This window comes from Aythya marila (genome assembly GCF_965140915.1).
Source record: "Aythya marila genome assembly, chromosome: 23".
NCBI lineage: Eukaryota > Metazoa > Chordata > Aves > Anseriformes > Anatidae > Aythya > Aythya marila.
Genome location: NC_139064.1, coordinates 548,354 through 564,561, shown reverse-complemented (window position 1 = coordinate 564,561; position 16,208 = coordinate 548,354). Strand labels below are relative to the sequence as shown.

Here is a 16,208-nt window from a genome sequence, read left to right as displayed (position 1 = left end):
CTCGGCGTTGTTATGGAGACCGCGCCCCGGACGCGGCGGCTGCAGAAATGGCGCCTGGGGGCGGGGCTCTGCGAACAGCGGGGCGGGAGGGAGGCGGCCGCCATTTCACGGCGCCGCAGCCGGCTGCGGGGTTCACAGCCCCGCGGCCCGGGCTTGGTTGCCACACAGAGTCACGGAGTTATTAGGGTTGGAAAAGACCTTCAAGGTCAGCTGGTCCAACCACCCCCTACTACCAATGTCACCACTGAGCCATGTCCCCAAGCACCACGTCCCCCTTTCCTTGAACACCCCCAGGGACGGTGACTCCACCACCTCCCTGCGCAACCCGTCCCGATGCCTGACTGCTCTTCCTGAGAAGAAACGTCTCCCCATTCCCATCCTTAACCTCCCCTGGCACAACTTGCTGCCATTCCCTCTAGACTGAGGTCTCCTGCTGCTGCTGCTCTGTCAGACACCCACTGAGGCTGCTTTGGCAGAGCTGGCAGGCTGTCCGTCCCACAGACAGGCTGTCCTGCTAGCAGTCTGTTTGTCCTACTAGCAGTCTGTCAGTCCTGCTGGCAGGCTGTCTGTCCTGCTAGCAATCTGTCCATCCTGCTGGCAGGCTGTCCATCCTGCTGAGAGGGAGAGCAGCAGCAGCAGTACAAGCCCTTCTTTTCTCCAAGGAGCATTTCAGGTCGTGTAGCCTGCCCAAAAAGAAAACAACAAATAAATAAATAAATAGTGAAAAGGGGTTTCTTGGGTCAAAATAAAAGTGATCTGAAGCATGGATTAGGAGAACCAGCCACAGGGAGAGGGGGCCCGGTTTAGGAAATGTGCGTGCTCATCCACAGCAATATCCTTGAGCCCTTTATGCTTTGGTGTTTTTTTTAAAGATACCCTGCAAAGACAGGGGTAGAGCGACTGCTTTCTGTCCCTGGGAGGGTCAGGCCCCGGGTTTGCAGGGCCTGGGGGCTCCATTCTCGGGCAGGACACAGCCTGCCAGCAGCGAGACAGCCAGAGGATGGCACCATCCTCCAGCACAAACACATCTGGGCAGCTCTCCCGGAGCTGTCATTTCAGACCTTCCTCTGCTTTGTCTCCCGAGTCCCCGAATCAGCCTCCATGCACCCACCAGTGCGTGTGCAGCCAGACCCCAGCTGCTCCTCCAGCTGTGCTGAGGATGCTGGAGCCCTCTGGGTGATGAAGATACAGAAAAGGTGATGCGGGGACTGGCTGATCTCTGGCAGCACACACGGCGAGGAGCAGCTCTCAAGAGCTGCCCAGCCCTCCTTTACACCATGTGGCCCTGCTGGGACACGTCAGATGAGACGTTCAGAGCACTCACTGCATCCAGGTCCTCCTGCATGGCACTTCACCCAAAGCACGTCCCCATCAGGTCACACACAGGAGCTTGTGTGGCTCCAACAGCCTGACAGGGCCCTGTCACCACGCTCTGGAGACACATTATTAAAGCCAGAAGATTGAAGGTTGCAGTTACTGGAAGACATCAGTCTTAGAGCATCACTGAGTCCCTGCTGCCCTAGGGTGTTTTAATCCCAGACGTGGTAACGCAGCCATCTCAGGAGAGGAAAGTGAGAAAAGAAGAGGGAGGTGCTCTGGCGAGTCTCCTGAAAGCGGCAGCGTTGCCTAAGACATGGAATACCAAGGACAGGCCACTGCAGTGTCTGCTGGGCGTGAAATTAGAAATCTCTCCGTGGGGTTACAAATCTCGGGCACGTTCACCCTCCTGGTCAGTGCCCCACCACACCGCTGGGAGGAGAAATGCGCTCCTGGGCTGTCCGTGCCCACAGGGCGCTGAGCTGCACCATCCCTGCAAGCCCCTGGCCCCAGGGGCTGCCAGGAGTTGCCTTTCATGCACATTTAATAAATATGCTTCCTTCTCTCCTCTTGCTGCAAGGCAGCTCTGCTCATGCAAACCTCCATCCCAGAGGCGGGGCTTGGTTCACTAATGAAGCTGTTTCAAATCCAGTGTCTTTGGTGTCCAATTAAAAATACCCAGGAGGCAATAGCTATATTGCTGAGATGCTCAGCAGTCTAGCTTGTATTCGTTATCCTAGGAAATCAGGGGAATAAAGCCACCCCTAAGGTCTAAGAGAATAAAAAATGTTATAAATAAGCCACAGGCAAAACAAAGAGCTGGGCTTGTTGGTTCATTAAGTCTGTTTTGGAAGTGCTGGGTTGCAGCAGGCAGATGTGAGGCAGGCTTCCCTGCTTGCCTCTCTCTCCTGTCCCCTGGGTGCTGCATGCAAGCAGCAGCAGTGAGCCTGTGTGCTGATGGAGAGGGAGGCGTTGGGTTCTGCCTCTCCTGCAACAGCACCACAAGACAGAGGGAGGGAAGGGGGGCCCTTCGGAGGGTTTCTGAGCACTGAGAATTTGCGGATGCACCCCTGCAGACGGGTGGGAGATGGGCAGGCGCTGTTCCTGCAGGCTGTCACTGGCTTCTGCAGTCCAGTCACCCCTGCGCTCTGCTGCCAGCTTTGCACTCTCCTCTGCTCTCCTCTCCTGACCCCCCGGGCCAGCGGCCCTGATCCAAAGCCTTTCGGATTAAAGCTGTGACATCTCACATCACCTGCATGAAAATAACCTTTACTTCTGCCCCTCCCATTCAGCTTCCCATTCTCTTCCCATGCAAGAAGCTGCCGTTCATTCTGCTGTCACATCCATTGTTTATTCCTCCTGCTCATCAGACTCAGCGGGAGGGCTACAGAAGAGAGCAATTTGCTAGTGCTGCACAGAGAGCTGCTGCTCGCTCCCCATGCCCTTCAAATGCTCCTGTAGAGTAACTCCCAGGGCAGCCGTGGTGCTGTTCTGCTGCGGGGTCCCTGCCGTGCCAGTGCCCCTGCACAGCGCCGTGCCCACCAGCTGCACCCAACAGCCAGGGAACCCCGAGGAGAGAGCTGGAGGACGTGAGCCTCTTGTGGGCAGAACAAAGCTAATAACACGGCTGCGGAAGGTAGAGTTGGGATTCATTTATCAGCCAGGCAGAGAGTTCATTACAGCAAATGAAATGAAAATCTTGGGTCAGCTGTGCCGTTCAGCTTATGAAGAAGGCAACACCTCTGCTGTAAGCAGATCTGCTTAATCCCTCCTGGTGAGTGTGGCTGTGGCGCATGCTCCCTGTCTCAGCTCGGTGCAGCTGTACCAGGTGCAGGATTTTCCTGCCACTTTGCAGCTAACAGGGAGAATTTACCTGGTGACATGCAGGGCACAGAGCTGCCTTCATGGAAATGGTGCCAGGGCGGTCAAGTTGCCATACAGCTCTGTGCAGAAGCATTTAAAATGACGTCCTGGAAGCATTTGCAAATCTACTCATAAATCTGTATCTGTATCTGTATCTGTATCAGGCAGCGTGGACTTAATTTTCAGGTGGAAATTTCCACTTTGCTGGAAAAGAGCCATTTTCACACCGATTAATATTTCCGTTAGGATGATTGTGCTTGTACTTTTTATTCTTTGCCCACACTGATGCACTTTCTGCCACCCGTGTCCTCCTTTGTGCTTTGGTTGGAGTCCAGCACCGTGTTTGTTCCTGGCTGAATTTTCTGAGTACCACGAGGATGTGAATGTTGCCCCATGACAATAATATTGAAGGGGCCGAGCTGCTGCTCGCTTTCAGCCCGGCTGTTGTCCTGCCCTGCTCTCAGCCCAGCCTCCCTGCCTTTAACCATTGGAGAGAATTACTGCCACTGGTAGTACCTCTTGGACTTTCTATGTAATTACTCCCTGTAATTCTCAATGAGCTTTGATTTGTTTACTTCTGTCCAGATTTCGTCTCATGCAGTGTTCTGGTCCACTCCAATTGCTTTTTGGTAACCATTATACAGAAACGAGAGACGTGGCTGTGTTCCTGCAGGATCTCACGGTGCTGATAACAGTAATTGTACTTGTTGGTACTGTTATTTAGGGGACGTGGACCCTGCACAGTGAAAGACCTGAATCTACTTGAACATCTTTCCCAGCAAATTTCTTTATCCAGGAGTTTGGACTCTGCAGGTTTCAGGCTTTTGAATGGAGATGGTGTTTGCTCTGGGCTTTATCAGTTACATCAGCAACAAAAACATTTCCCAGTTCCTGGTGGATTAAAGCTTCCAGAGGGGCTTCCAGACCAATGGTGGGGCAGGGGTGGGAAACTGTGATCCCTCATTAGCAGACCTGCTCTGACATTTGCCTTGCAAGGAGGAACCGAGAAAATGTTTTAGAAGAAAATGATGCCAGCGATGCACCCTGAAGCACTGCGTATGCACGAATCTTTTGTTCAGCTGCATTCATTTGGAAATGAAGGCAATAAAGGGATTGGATCTGTGTGGCCTCGGGCTAGGATTCAGCCCCCAGACTCGGATGCATTCAGAGCCCGAAGATGTGGTTTTCCTATAGAAGCCATGTTACAAGTTAAAATCGATTTTGACTGTTTCAGCCTGCTGTCATTTTCCAAGAGGAGACCAGGACAGCCTTTTCTGAAGCAGCAGCACCAGGCACATACGGGGCCAGTCACAGCAGCTTTGCTCGAACACTGACTGTAAAACACATCGCAAGCTGCGTTCAGGAAGAGAGAGGAGTGCTGGCGTACAAGCAGAAAAGACAAAGCCGTTCTCCTGGGATAATGATGCTTTATCTCAACACACTTCCCACATTTTTTTTTTTTTATTTTTTTTTTTTTTGTGTGTGTGTGAGCAATTCTGGCAGCCAGGTACTGCCAGGTTCCAGAGTTCTCATTTCCCAGTCCACGTCTCCTGGGAGCTGGGTGCTTAGGACAGAATTGAGTTTGGTTATGTCAGTCCAACATTAGCCCAGGCCAGGGCCATGATTTGGGATGTGTTAATGCCACTTTTAGAGCAAACACTTGTGAACACACACACACACCACCCGCAGCCAGTGAACAGAGCAATGTTTTTATGGGAAACCCGCCTGACTCAGCTCCACAGCAGGCATCAAACAGCATTTGTGTGTCAGTGATCTCGAGGCCAGAACTCGAGGTGTGACAGAGGCTCAAACTTCAGAAATACACCAGGAGATAAAATCACATGCAAATACAGCCCAGGGAATCCATGTTTGTACGCAGGACCTAGCAGAGAGCATCTGAAGAAGTGCAGACTGTAGGCGTGAGCTTTTTTTTTTTTTTTTTTTTTTTTTTTGTAACTTTTATTTGAACACAGTATTCTGACAGAATGCAAAGTCAAAATCCTCAGTTAGTATCAGTATTTACACCAGTGAGAATGGGAATAAAGGTGGAATCGATGTTTCACTCGGTAAAAAGATTTTTTGTTTTTTCGTTTTTTTAACAAGATAGAAGGCCCCCAAAAGTAGGGAATGCTGGGTAAGGATGTCAATGGAGGGTCTGAGAACAACTATCAAAACAGCCTAGTGTGAAAATCTGGGGTTTGAAGGCTCCATAGAAAAGTGTGAAAATAAAACTCCACTCTAAAAGCTGAACAACTGGATGCACTATTATCTCATCATCTTTACGTATGGTGCAGCATGAAATGCAATCACTCCACAACTAGAAGCTGATCAGTCTGAGGTGCCATATAGATATATATATGTATGGCATGGATACATATATAAACATATACAGCGCAAACGGCATCAGGTTGGTCCCTCTTCAAAAGGTGAAATAAAACCAATGAAGCCTAAGCTATCTCCGGAGCGGGATACTTCTAAATTAAAACAAATTCTGCATTAAGGGCAAGTATAAAAACAGTCCTCAGAATGAACCTACAAGCACTGGGTGTCGGGTGGTGTCACGAGAGCATTAACAGCAAGAGGACAGAGCCAGGGCTCAGGCACCACAGGGTGACTCCTGCCTTGGGATGATGCTCACTCCATCGGGCCATACAAACCCACCGCAGCCAGTGGGGTCATTTCTAAAGACGTGGCTGGGTGGTGGATCGGGCCCTCAGCTGGTTACCTGCTACGAGAGAAACGCCAGCCCAAGGTGAGAGTCACAAATTTCACCCGGCAGGCGCTGACCAGTGTCCCCGGACACATTTCTGGTCATTAGCATTTGTTCCCTATGGGCTGCTCAGCTCTCAACGGGACATAACTTATGAGGTATAACGTAAAGAGGACAACAGCAGTCAAAAACGTCACGGAAATGAGGAACAAGCTGTTGTGGCCATCCCAAGGAACAGAGGTACGTATTGTATTGCCTGCCACCACTCAGTCCTCCGCTGCCCCAAGGACTCTCCCCAGCTGTAGACCACGGTGAGTTTTCATTGTGTATTTCACGGAGTGACTTCTTAGAAAAGAAAAAGCCCCAGGGTCCACGGACAAAATTTTGCCTTACTTACACTGCCACTGCTGTCCTGGGTCAAGCAAGGGCCAAATCTGCCACAAGGCTTTGAAGTGAGGACCTATCCTGCCCTGATGTCCTGCTCGGGATGGGTATTGCATGCGTGTCTGTGCCTGCGTATCCAGTCATCCTCCATTTCCATCCCCAGGAGCTGAGGAAAAAACGCAAAAAACCCCACACTTAGCAAATGACAAAACCATCATTTTCAGTTTGAAAATCTGCGATGCCACTGGAGAAGACTGCGTACGTAGAAGATAACATCAACGAGAGTGGCTCAATGTAGCTGAGCCAAACAGCAGTCCCTCTGCCCCCCATCATCCTTCTGTTTGTCACCTTCGCACATCAGAATGGATGCCATAGCCTGCTCGGTTTTGCTTTTCATTGAAAGGCTTCTGTTCCTTGTTAGAGTTGTTCTCTTTTTTTTTTTTTTCCTGAATAAATTCTTCAAATCTGATCTATCTGCTACACCTTCCACATTCAAACTATGTTGAAGCTTTTTTTTTTTTTTTAAATTTTCAATACTATGACAAAAAACACGTTTCACACTAAAATAGTCACGCACCCACAGTGCACAAGCTTGCAGATCTAAAGTAGAATTAAAAAAAACAAAAAGGAAAAGAAAAAAAAAAAAGAAAAAAAAATAAAGGAAAAAATAAACAACAAAACCCCCAGAGAAGGAACAGCTCTATACAACGGGCTGGTCTACCCCTGTACACCTCTGCTCTTCTTTCCTTCTGCTCAAGCGTCTTCTCACCCCCAAATCTTGGTATTACTCCGTGACTCCCAATGCTAACTCCCACTGCTCCCCCCTGCACAGTGATGCTGCATCAGCCCCTTTTTTGACTTAAAGACATGATCCAAAGACCAGGGAATCAAGGGGAGCCTTGGCACCGCTTTCCAAGCGCTGATTTTGTTTCTGCAGAGCACCCACGGACAGACGTGCCGTGCAGGAGGGGGCTTGCACGCTGCCAAGCATCCCTGTGCTCAGGAACTTCATCCACGAGAGAAGGACGTTCCTTTTTTTTTTAGTGTTACCACTCCTCAAAAGCAAACTTCATTTTTCTCTAAGTGCAGAAAGTCATTGCTTTTAAATCAGCTTTCTGGGGTCAAAGGAAATGGCGTTTACTGCCGTATAAAGGAGAAATTGACGTCATCGAACATCTGAGATAAGACCAGCCCAGCCCTAACTGTACAATCTCTCTTCTGCCTCTCAAAGCTCTGGGAGGGTTCCATGAAGGAAAAGGGAGAATGTCCTAAAAAAGCAGAGATGATATTTTTCTTATGCAGTCAGGCCCAGGTCCAGCAAGGGACTTACACTCTTAATAAATTTAAGCATATAAGGACTCTCGCCAGCAACTCTCTCATTCCAAGCTAAGCGTGTGTTTATGTGGATTGCTGGGTACAGACCTCGGTTGGTGACAAGTGGTTGGAATATCCCCACCCCCCACCCCCCAAAAAAACAAACCAAAGACCAGCATTACTCTTTTTCTTACTCCAGTAAGAAATAATAATAATAATTATAATTATTATAATAATTAAAAAAGATAAAGGGGAAACTACTGTAAACATCGATATTTAAAAATGTCTCCCTTTGCAAAGCAAGCATGCTGCTAACCTAGTATCTATAGACTGGATTCACTTAAAAAAAAAAAAAAAGGCAGCTATTTTACACATACATTTAAACACAACAAAAGTTAAAAAAATATTTGTCAATTGTAAACACTGGAAAGAACAAAAGTTGGCAAAAATTAACATAAAATTTAAAGAAATGTAGAGTCTGAATACTGCAAATTGAAATATATCCCCCGAAGCTGCAATTTTGGCATTCTTCCTAAAAAAAAATAACCCCCCAAATAAATGTCTAATGTGGAGAACAGAATTCAGCCACAAAGAGCTCAAGACACTTTGCATACTGAACAAATACAAGGTGAACAGAAATTATAACTTATTTATGAGGCTTTACATATTTCAAACTCGACTGAAAAGTATAAAAATAAATTGTGGACTTTGTTCATTAAGGACCATCTGTACCAAGTAGTCAAGCAGTACAGTGGTTATATCTAGTATACTAACCAAGGAAAGAACAGGGTCTTTTTTTCTTTCTTTTTTTTTTTTTTTTTTTTTTTCCTTTGCCTAAGACTAGTTGATTTTGAGCTCCTCAACGATGTTTTAACTGGTATTTGCAGTTTTGCTTATTTGAATAAGCAGGGTCAGCTAAGCCCTGGTTTGGTTGTGGGTTTAACCCTGTTTTTAAAATGTTTTACTTTTTAAAAGCAAGTGCACAACAAATAGAACCTTTCTAAAAATCTTTTTAAAAAAAAGAAAAAAAGAAAAAAAAAAGAAAAAGAGAGAACCCCCCCCCCCCGTTTATGCATTTTCTGTTTTGTTTTGTATTTTTTTTAAAAAAAGGCAACAGACACTAGAGGAATGAGATGTGTGTTGTGTTTCGTGTTTTAAATGCTTGGGTGAAGTTGTTCTGTCATTTTTTCATCTGTCGCTGATCATGCTTTGCTCTCATTTTCATTTGTTTGTGTGGCTTCATTTGGGACCGTCTTGACTTCTGCTGGAGGTGTCTTAGTTTCCGTTGCTTGCACTTCAGATTTGTCTTCTACTGGGGTTTTCCTGAGGAAGAAATCACCAAAATGGCAGTTTAGAGACAGAAAAATATTGACCATCTATGGTGAATTAGCAATAAGAATATGTTTCTGGAAACATTCAAACATAGCACCTTGACAGATGCAAAGATAAATAAAACCAAACTCACCTCCCAGCCCCCCCCCACTCCCCACCAGCATTTAGCTCTAGGATTTCCCTCCTGAGTTAACACACAAGCAGGATCTGGCCTTAGGCTGCAGCACAAGCACAAGGCGTGCTGCAGTGTGAAATGCTGCAGGAATGAACAGGAAACCTTCACACAATTGCAAAATAATTGGATTTTTACCATCGCTAATTACGTCACCCAAATGTCCTGTTGGAACAGACTGCCCCTCGAGCAGCAAATCTCTTTCTGCAGGAGCTCATTCTCAGAATTTCACAGGATGCAGAAGGAAAGGAAACACAAGTGGATTCTGTCAGATGCCTTTTTGCAAGCATACGGAAGGTCAAGAGCTTCACAGGCTGCAGTTCAGATTCATCACCCTGCCCTTGGCTCTTGACTGAACAATGAGAGACACCTGCTTGTCCAACACTCCCTTCAGAGTCCGAAGCGCCACGTCTCTGTGGCACCCAGCAGGACAGGGCAGTAGCTTTTACCCGCAGGGAACTGAAGAGGTCTCTCTGTGCCCATCAAGCTGCCTGGCTCCCTCCAGCCCAAGGGCATCTGGGGAGGCACCAGACATCTCTCTGATTTAGGAGAGGACAGGAGCACAGCACGGGAGATACGGAGACCAGGGCCTTAGGATGAGTAAGAGTAAAACAGCAGGGGTTTTCACTCTGCTCTGCAAAAAAGCCTAACTCTTGGCTCTACGATGGCTGCCTGACTTCTCTTCTGGAAGTGTGAGCACCATGGTAACCACAGTGTCAAAGCAAGATAACCCAGGCCCATACCTTATTTTGGATGAAATGCAAAGCTTTCAGAATGAGGCAATTTTCCTGGAGAGATGAGGGTGGAAGAAGTTCTAATCAAACCTGTCACTTAGGACATGTGGTCCCTGTGGTTGCTGCAGCAGAGCTTAGAGGTATCCGTGCGAGCTGCAAACCCGGCTCAAGAGCAGCTGCTTAAATCCTGGCAGCAATCTGGCTGAGACAGTGTAGGGCCCCGTGTCACCAACACGCCTTCCCTTCCAAAAGCCCAAGATGTGGTGTGGACTCTGCCTTCTGGGAGCTTCTCCCAGACCAAACCTCAGCTGCCTGTTCAGGACTTTCTAGCTACAAAGCACTGCCCCTGCTCAGGCCGGAAAGAGGAGGTGCTCCTTCTATTTGATTCTGCCTTTGTCAGCATGTGGAGTCCATACAGGAAGCCCAAAGGAACAAGGAACTTCAGTACTCGTGTCCTACAGAGAGGCTCATTCAATCAGCATTTTCCAAGCTTCTGCTCTAACGGCTCTGTCAGTACCAATGCCCAAACTGGCACACCAAGAGCGCTCTTGTCCACCATCTGCCTAACAGCTGAGGACCCTGGCCCCAGTTCATGCTGAGGACTTCAGGCTTTCACTCTCCAGTTACGGTGTTTCCTGCCAAACACCAGGTGCAGACTCATCTCAGCTGAGAAAAGTGCATGCTGGCCAGAGGGAATAAGGCTCCGAAGGACTTGTATGGCTGTCCTGCCTTGGGGCATGCTGGTGCTCTCTGAATGAGCCAGCTGGGTAAAAAGGTGACCAAGAATGGTGGATGGAGACTCATTTCTGATGAACCAGGACAACAAAGACACCACCCAGTTCTCCTGACCCAGCTGTGAGTGCTCCCCTTCTCTCAGACAGGATCACTTTGCCTTACCCCTCTGCCTTACCCTGTCCCTTCAAGCACCAACCCAGAGGTATCACAATTAAGTTTCACACAGCACCACCTTCTGCCCTGCCTTCCACTGATGTCAATTCTGAATGGTTCTGCTGATCTGTTAGGAAATGGAATTTGGGTGGCTGCAGGAACTCACAGCCTCTGAGGACAGTGCTTCCTTTGCACCAAACCAAACTGTTTCCAATCTCTTTCACAAAAGAATAATCTATGATAGATAAAACTGCAGAAAAGTATAAAGAATCACACGTTTATGATAAATTCCTGGGTTTGTCTTTTCTCTGCTGCCCTGGCACAGCCTATTCGTGCTTTCCTCCTGGACCTTTAAAGCCAAGCCCTGCTTAGTTGGTGCACTGGTGAGTTAGTTTGCTATGGAAAGAATGAGATTAGTTCAGAGAACACCCAACAAGAACACAGCACAAGCACCAGTGTACAAGAGAGACAGCACACAACCAACAGAAGATTAAAGGCAGCCATACTCGGTCTTTGCAGGTGCAGCAGGTACAGAGCTGTCTGCAGTGGAAGAAGCGAGCTCGCGAGCTTGCCCGCTAGTCACACTGGCAGGAGTAGAAGTGCCAAGAGCTGCAAAAACATCCTTTGCAAGATCAATGTCTGGTGTCTTGAAGGTCCCTTCGTCCATTTTAAAGTCCTCATTCTGGGAAGGGTTTGTGGTGCTGCCTGAAGCAGCCTCGCTCTTCACATTGCTTGGGTTCTTGGTTGTCTCTGTTGGGCTCTTCACTGTGCTGGGCTGCACAGTTTCCTTCTCGGGGCTCTTGGTGCTTGAGACCTCCTGCTTGGGCTCTGACGGAGCTGAAGGGCTAGTGAGGTTTGCAGGGCTTGGGGCAGCTGCCTTGTTACCAGCTGCCGCTTTGGAGGTCTCGGCCACGTTAGCGACAGTGCTGGGGCTGAGCACCGCGCCTTGGTTGGACAGGACACTTGAAGACAAATTATTAGCAGCCGGAGTAGAGCTCGGGGTGTCGCTGAGATCGACAAGGGGGGCCACTTTGGGGGTAGAGGAGGGCGGTGGTGAAGAGACTGAGGCGGCTCCCCCTTTGGCTGGAGTAGCCTGGCCAGGCGACATGGAGTTGGAGTCGGGAATGGCCGCGGCTGGCATGGCAATACTGGAGGTCAGTGTGGTGGTCTCACTGGTGGGGCTGTTCTGGGCTGTGGCAAAAGTTTCAGTGATAGTGTCAGAGTTAGTGGTGCCCGTAGTTACAGAAGGCAGCATGTCCTCAACGGTAGCTGCGGTATCGGCGGTGTGCCTGTGAAGAGGACAGGAGTAGAAGAGAAATAGAGACAATGAAGCCCATAAACGACAGCAAGGGGAAGGGAAGCAGAGCGTAAGCATGAGGAGGCAGGTGGGTGGCACGGCAGCAGCAGCAGCATGGCATGTGGTTACGACACAAACACAACATGGAGGCCGAGAAGGAGAAACTTGTCAGAGGTCAAATGTGCAAAGGGTAGCAAGGGCTGGCAGGGATGACTGAAGGACAACTAGGAAGAGAAGGAAGAGCAGAGAGGACACAACCTTCAGGAATGGCTTGTTCACGCAGATTTTGGTTCAAGTCTTAGTCAATGTAACCCCATCGACTTGCAGAGAATCTTCTCTTTTAGCTTAACTTCCCTCTCATCCTCTTACACCTAACCTTACAAGGAAGCTTTCTACAAATTCCCCAAGCTTGCAGCCCGGTGCCAGCTGTAACCACGCAACAATGTCCTGGCATAGGACCCCTGAATTCTCTCCCTTGTCTTGGCCATATCCATTTGCCAAGAAGTTTCAGATCTCCATCACACAGCATGGAATATTTTCTCATACACACACCTAATATATACACACACGTAACTTTGGGACCATGTTTTCTGCCCTTCAGAGCAGATTTGTGTCTGCCTATTGTTCTAGATGGAATAAAGTCTGCTTCAGGACAACGTCTGACTAACTACACTGTAGCAGCCGTGCTATAGCACTGATTGGTGTGAGAAGTACACAGATGAGGCTGGAAAACACAAACAAGAACTCTTACTGCATGAGAAGGCAGTGTGCCTCCACCACAGGCTTACTAACTAAGAGAAAACCTTTGCAGAGGAAGCAAACTGAGCTAAAACCCTGGTAAGACAAGGCAAGAAAATCATGACAAGATAAATCCCAGCTATTCTACAGTGCATCACTTCTGCATTTCCGTACTTCTTGTGGACATGGCCTCCTTTCTCCTCTCACCTCACACAGACTTCCAGCAGAGCCGTAAGAACAGTGGGCCCCACTGCTAACCTAATCCAAGTTGGTGAGACAACGAAGGTGGAAGAATCTGACCACACCGCCACTGTGATGACTCTGCTGAAGAAACCCAACTTGCTCCATCAATCCCAAACCTGACCCAAACATTACCAAGCATTTCAGCAGCTTCCTACAGTGAACTGATGCTTTTATTACTCCAGAAGTTGTGGACATGTACTTGGAGGGCACTAGAACCTCACCAATTTAGGAAACAGTTTAATGCAGGCAGTAGGCAACACTTAAACCTTATCGAAACTCTTAGCAGGGATTCACAGATTCAGGTCCTGAACAAAATCTGATATGACCAAAATTTGTAGGTAGTTTTCAGCCCTCCCAAGGAATAGTCAGACTTACCATGCCTCCCCCAACATGCAGAGCACAGCTACTCTGCTGCTGTCAGTACAGCGGGCTGCTTTCACCACGGGGTGTTCACACACTCATTGGACATTGCTAGGGCTGAGCTCAGGCAGCATTCAGTGCCATCTCAGGTCTAATTTTTGCTCTGGATCCCTTACAACAAACCACGACAGGTGCTGGATCTACACACTGGACTGGACCAGCAGAGACAAGCCTTTCGAGCAGCGCTGCTTTATTCCCCTTCCAGTGCTGGAACTAGGAGTCGATCGGGAAAAAGAGGAAGTGTTTTCTCACCAATATGTTGGGAATCAAGTATGAAGATTTTACCTGTCTTCCTCTCTTCCTGCCCTGAATCGTGTGCATTAGAGATCAGGGATTAAGGCAACTAAGGGCACTGGACTGACACTGTGCTAAGATGGACTGTTATCAACATACTCTGGCTCTGTCAGTGGGGTGGTCTCGTTGGGCTCTGTGTGTTTTCCCCCGTCATGGTTGGGGGTCCGCTCCTCTTCAGTCCGCACTTCCACGATAGGCTCCTTGGACTCATCTTTCCTGTAACGAGGGAATTACATAAAAATGTTTCCCATCCACATTAGGGATCCTCCTGCAACGACATACTTGAAATACCAATGGTGACTGACAGAAACAGGCTGGCTTGGTCAGCAGATCATTTCTTTTTGTCACCCCTCCTTCCAATTATTAGCTACAGTACAGAAGACCACTATGATGTCCAGCATATGGGTCAGCCACTTGATAGCTACTCAAAGGAATGGGAGAAAAACTGAGAAAGAATCCTTTCCTGAACATAAAAAGCAGAAACAGCACAGCCCCAATTATTTTCAGTACCCTCCCAAAAGACATGGGAAAGCCAGAACTCCCTGAAACACGGGAGTTTTTTTCTAGAGTTGCTGCTGGGACACATTGCTCAACAGAAGGAGTGAGAGAAGTGATAACAGTACTCACGAAAAGGCGGCTTTGCCCTCCTCCATGTCTTTGCCCTTGGCTCCTGGTCCAGATTTGCCACATAAGTTGACAGCAATGCACATCAGCAGGCCACATTTGTTCAGGAAGTAGCAGGTGACATCCACAGCCACCAGGAGCAGCACAAAGATAACAATGAGGATGCCTACAATGGCAGCAGTGCCGAGGCCTGATGTAGGGCTAGTGCTGGCTTTAGAGACCAAAAGAGAAAAAAAGAAGGCATCGTAGTTAGAAAAAGGTGACTTGGGGCTAGCTATGGCTCAGATTTGGCAATACTTAGGTTGCAAGCATGGGAAGTCAGGCAGAACAAGGAACAGTGTCATAGCTGGAAGCGAAGCCTGGGCTCTGGAGCATGATGTGCACTGGTGGGACACAGAAAGTTGTGAAACACCAGTGAGGCCTGAAGGTCAACTAGCCCCTTTCATGGCATAAATGAACCCGGTGCAACCAGCTATGCAGCGCACAAGCTTCGTTTTCACAGGGGTCGTGCAAAGCTGCTGCCTGTCTCCCCACGTGTTTTTGTTCCCAAGCAAGCACCTGTGTGAACAGGGACTCGTGAGCTCTGCCGCCTGAGATCAACTTTCACCAGCATGAAGGAGGCAAAGAGTGGCCCCTGGCAGGGACAGATCAGCATCCCTCAGGGTTCAGGGATGGGAACAAGGCATGCAGCAAAGCTGGGACTCACTCCAGGAAATAAATGACATTGCTGGAGGAACCAGGCTCGCCAAGATTCTCCCTTCTGCTCGCCTTGCTCTAACAATTACAGGCTGGGAAAGTCTGCTATCTTATTCAATGGGGTGCTTGAAACAACCTGGTGGTGGTAGATCACCCTGACAAGAAGAACTAGTGGCTCCCTGAGGAAAGCTCCAGGTTAAACCCCGGATCCATCATCCACTTCCCCTGCCCCCGTGAGAGGCACATGCTTGCCTCCGAGCACAGAGGGCCCGGTGCCAGCAGGCTCCTCAGCAGGTCGGTCGTGAGAGTACGATTTGTACCACTGAAACCTGAAGCAATTCTTTAAGGCAGCAGCCAGGCAGTAAGCAGCAAAAGCCACATGCAAGATGTGCATGTTCACATGCGCTGCAGTAGAGAATTTGGCCCAAACTCATGCCGCTAGCCGAAACTTACAATCATCGACGATTTCGGTATTTGAATACAAAGGTGAGACACTTGTACAAGGCAAACCTCCACATTTACTACAGCCAAGGCAATTCTGCAAGGCTGCAGGAGCGAGCCCTCTAGAGTCAGGCCAGGAAGCACCACCCGGGCACGGTGCTGTGCAGGCCAAGCAGCGCTAACACTGCCGGTGGTGCGGCCTGGTTGCAGCTCCCCCGACCAGCATTAAAGAAAGGACACTCGAGGAGCTGTTTGGTTATTCAGTTCTCTCTAACCAGCTAAAACATGACCTGAAGAAGGTTAACAGAGGCCGGAGCATACCTGGCCCACAGGGCTGCTATCCTAGCAAGAACTGAGCCCTTCCTGAAGGAAACTCTCCATACTCTATGAATTGGTTGTGGTTCACAGTCTGCCAATACCCTCCTTTGCTCAGTGATATTCCAACGTGTACCTAAAGGAGGAGCTGTTCCTGAGCCAAAAATCTAAAACCCCGCATCAAATCTCACCCCCCAACCTGCCTCAGGACTTACAGACACTGTTATCTGCCGTATCACAGGCAGCTTCAAATAGCTGGGTGATGTTACCTGCGGTCAGGCTCTGCACGAGGCATGGCCTCAGGTTCTGTTGGTCTCTACAGGAGAGGGAGGTGACTTCTACTGTGCATTTGACTTGTTTTTTGTGTAGTCCTACTGTATTACCTCCACTCCTGATAGGACGTGACAGCATAAATGACTGGATATG

The 16,208-nt window shown here is 48.7% G+C and overlaps 1 protein-coding gene across 3 annotated transcripts in view; it reads right to left on the bottom strand.

The window, feature by feature from the left end:
• Window positions 1-7,744: 7,744 nt before the first annotated feature.
• The window catches only part of NCAM1 (neural cell adhesion molecule 1), a 104,155-nt gene continuing 95,691 nt past the window's right edge, over window positions 7,745-16,208 (bottom strand). For 2 of the 3 annotated variants that reach the window (XM_082778029.1, XM_082778030.1), the window contains 3 exons: window positions 14,334-14,541; window positions 13,806-13,922; window positions 7,746-8,911 (listed from right to left, as the gene is read on the bottom strand). In XM_082778029.1, the coding sequence (XP_082634155.1) occupies window positions 8,791-8,911; window positions 13,806-13,922; window positions 14,334-14,541 (446 nt within the window). In that variant the 3' untranslated portion in view covers window positions 7,746-8,790. Of the gene's footprint in view, window positions 8,912-13,805; window positions 13,923-14,333; window positions 14,542-16,208 lie in introns of all 3 variants that reach the window. The other variant, XM_082778028.1, reaches the window with a different exon arrangement.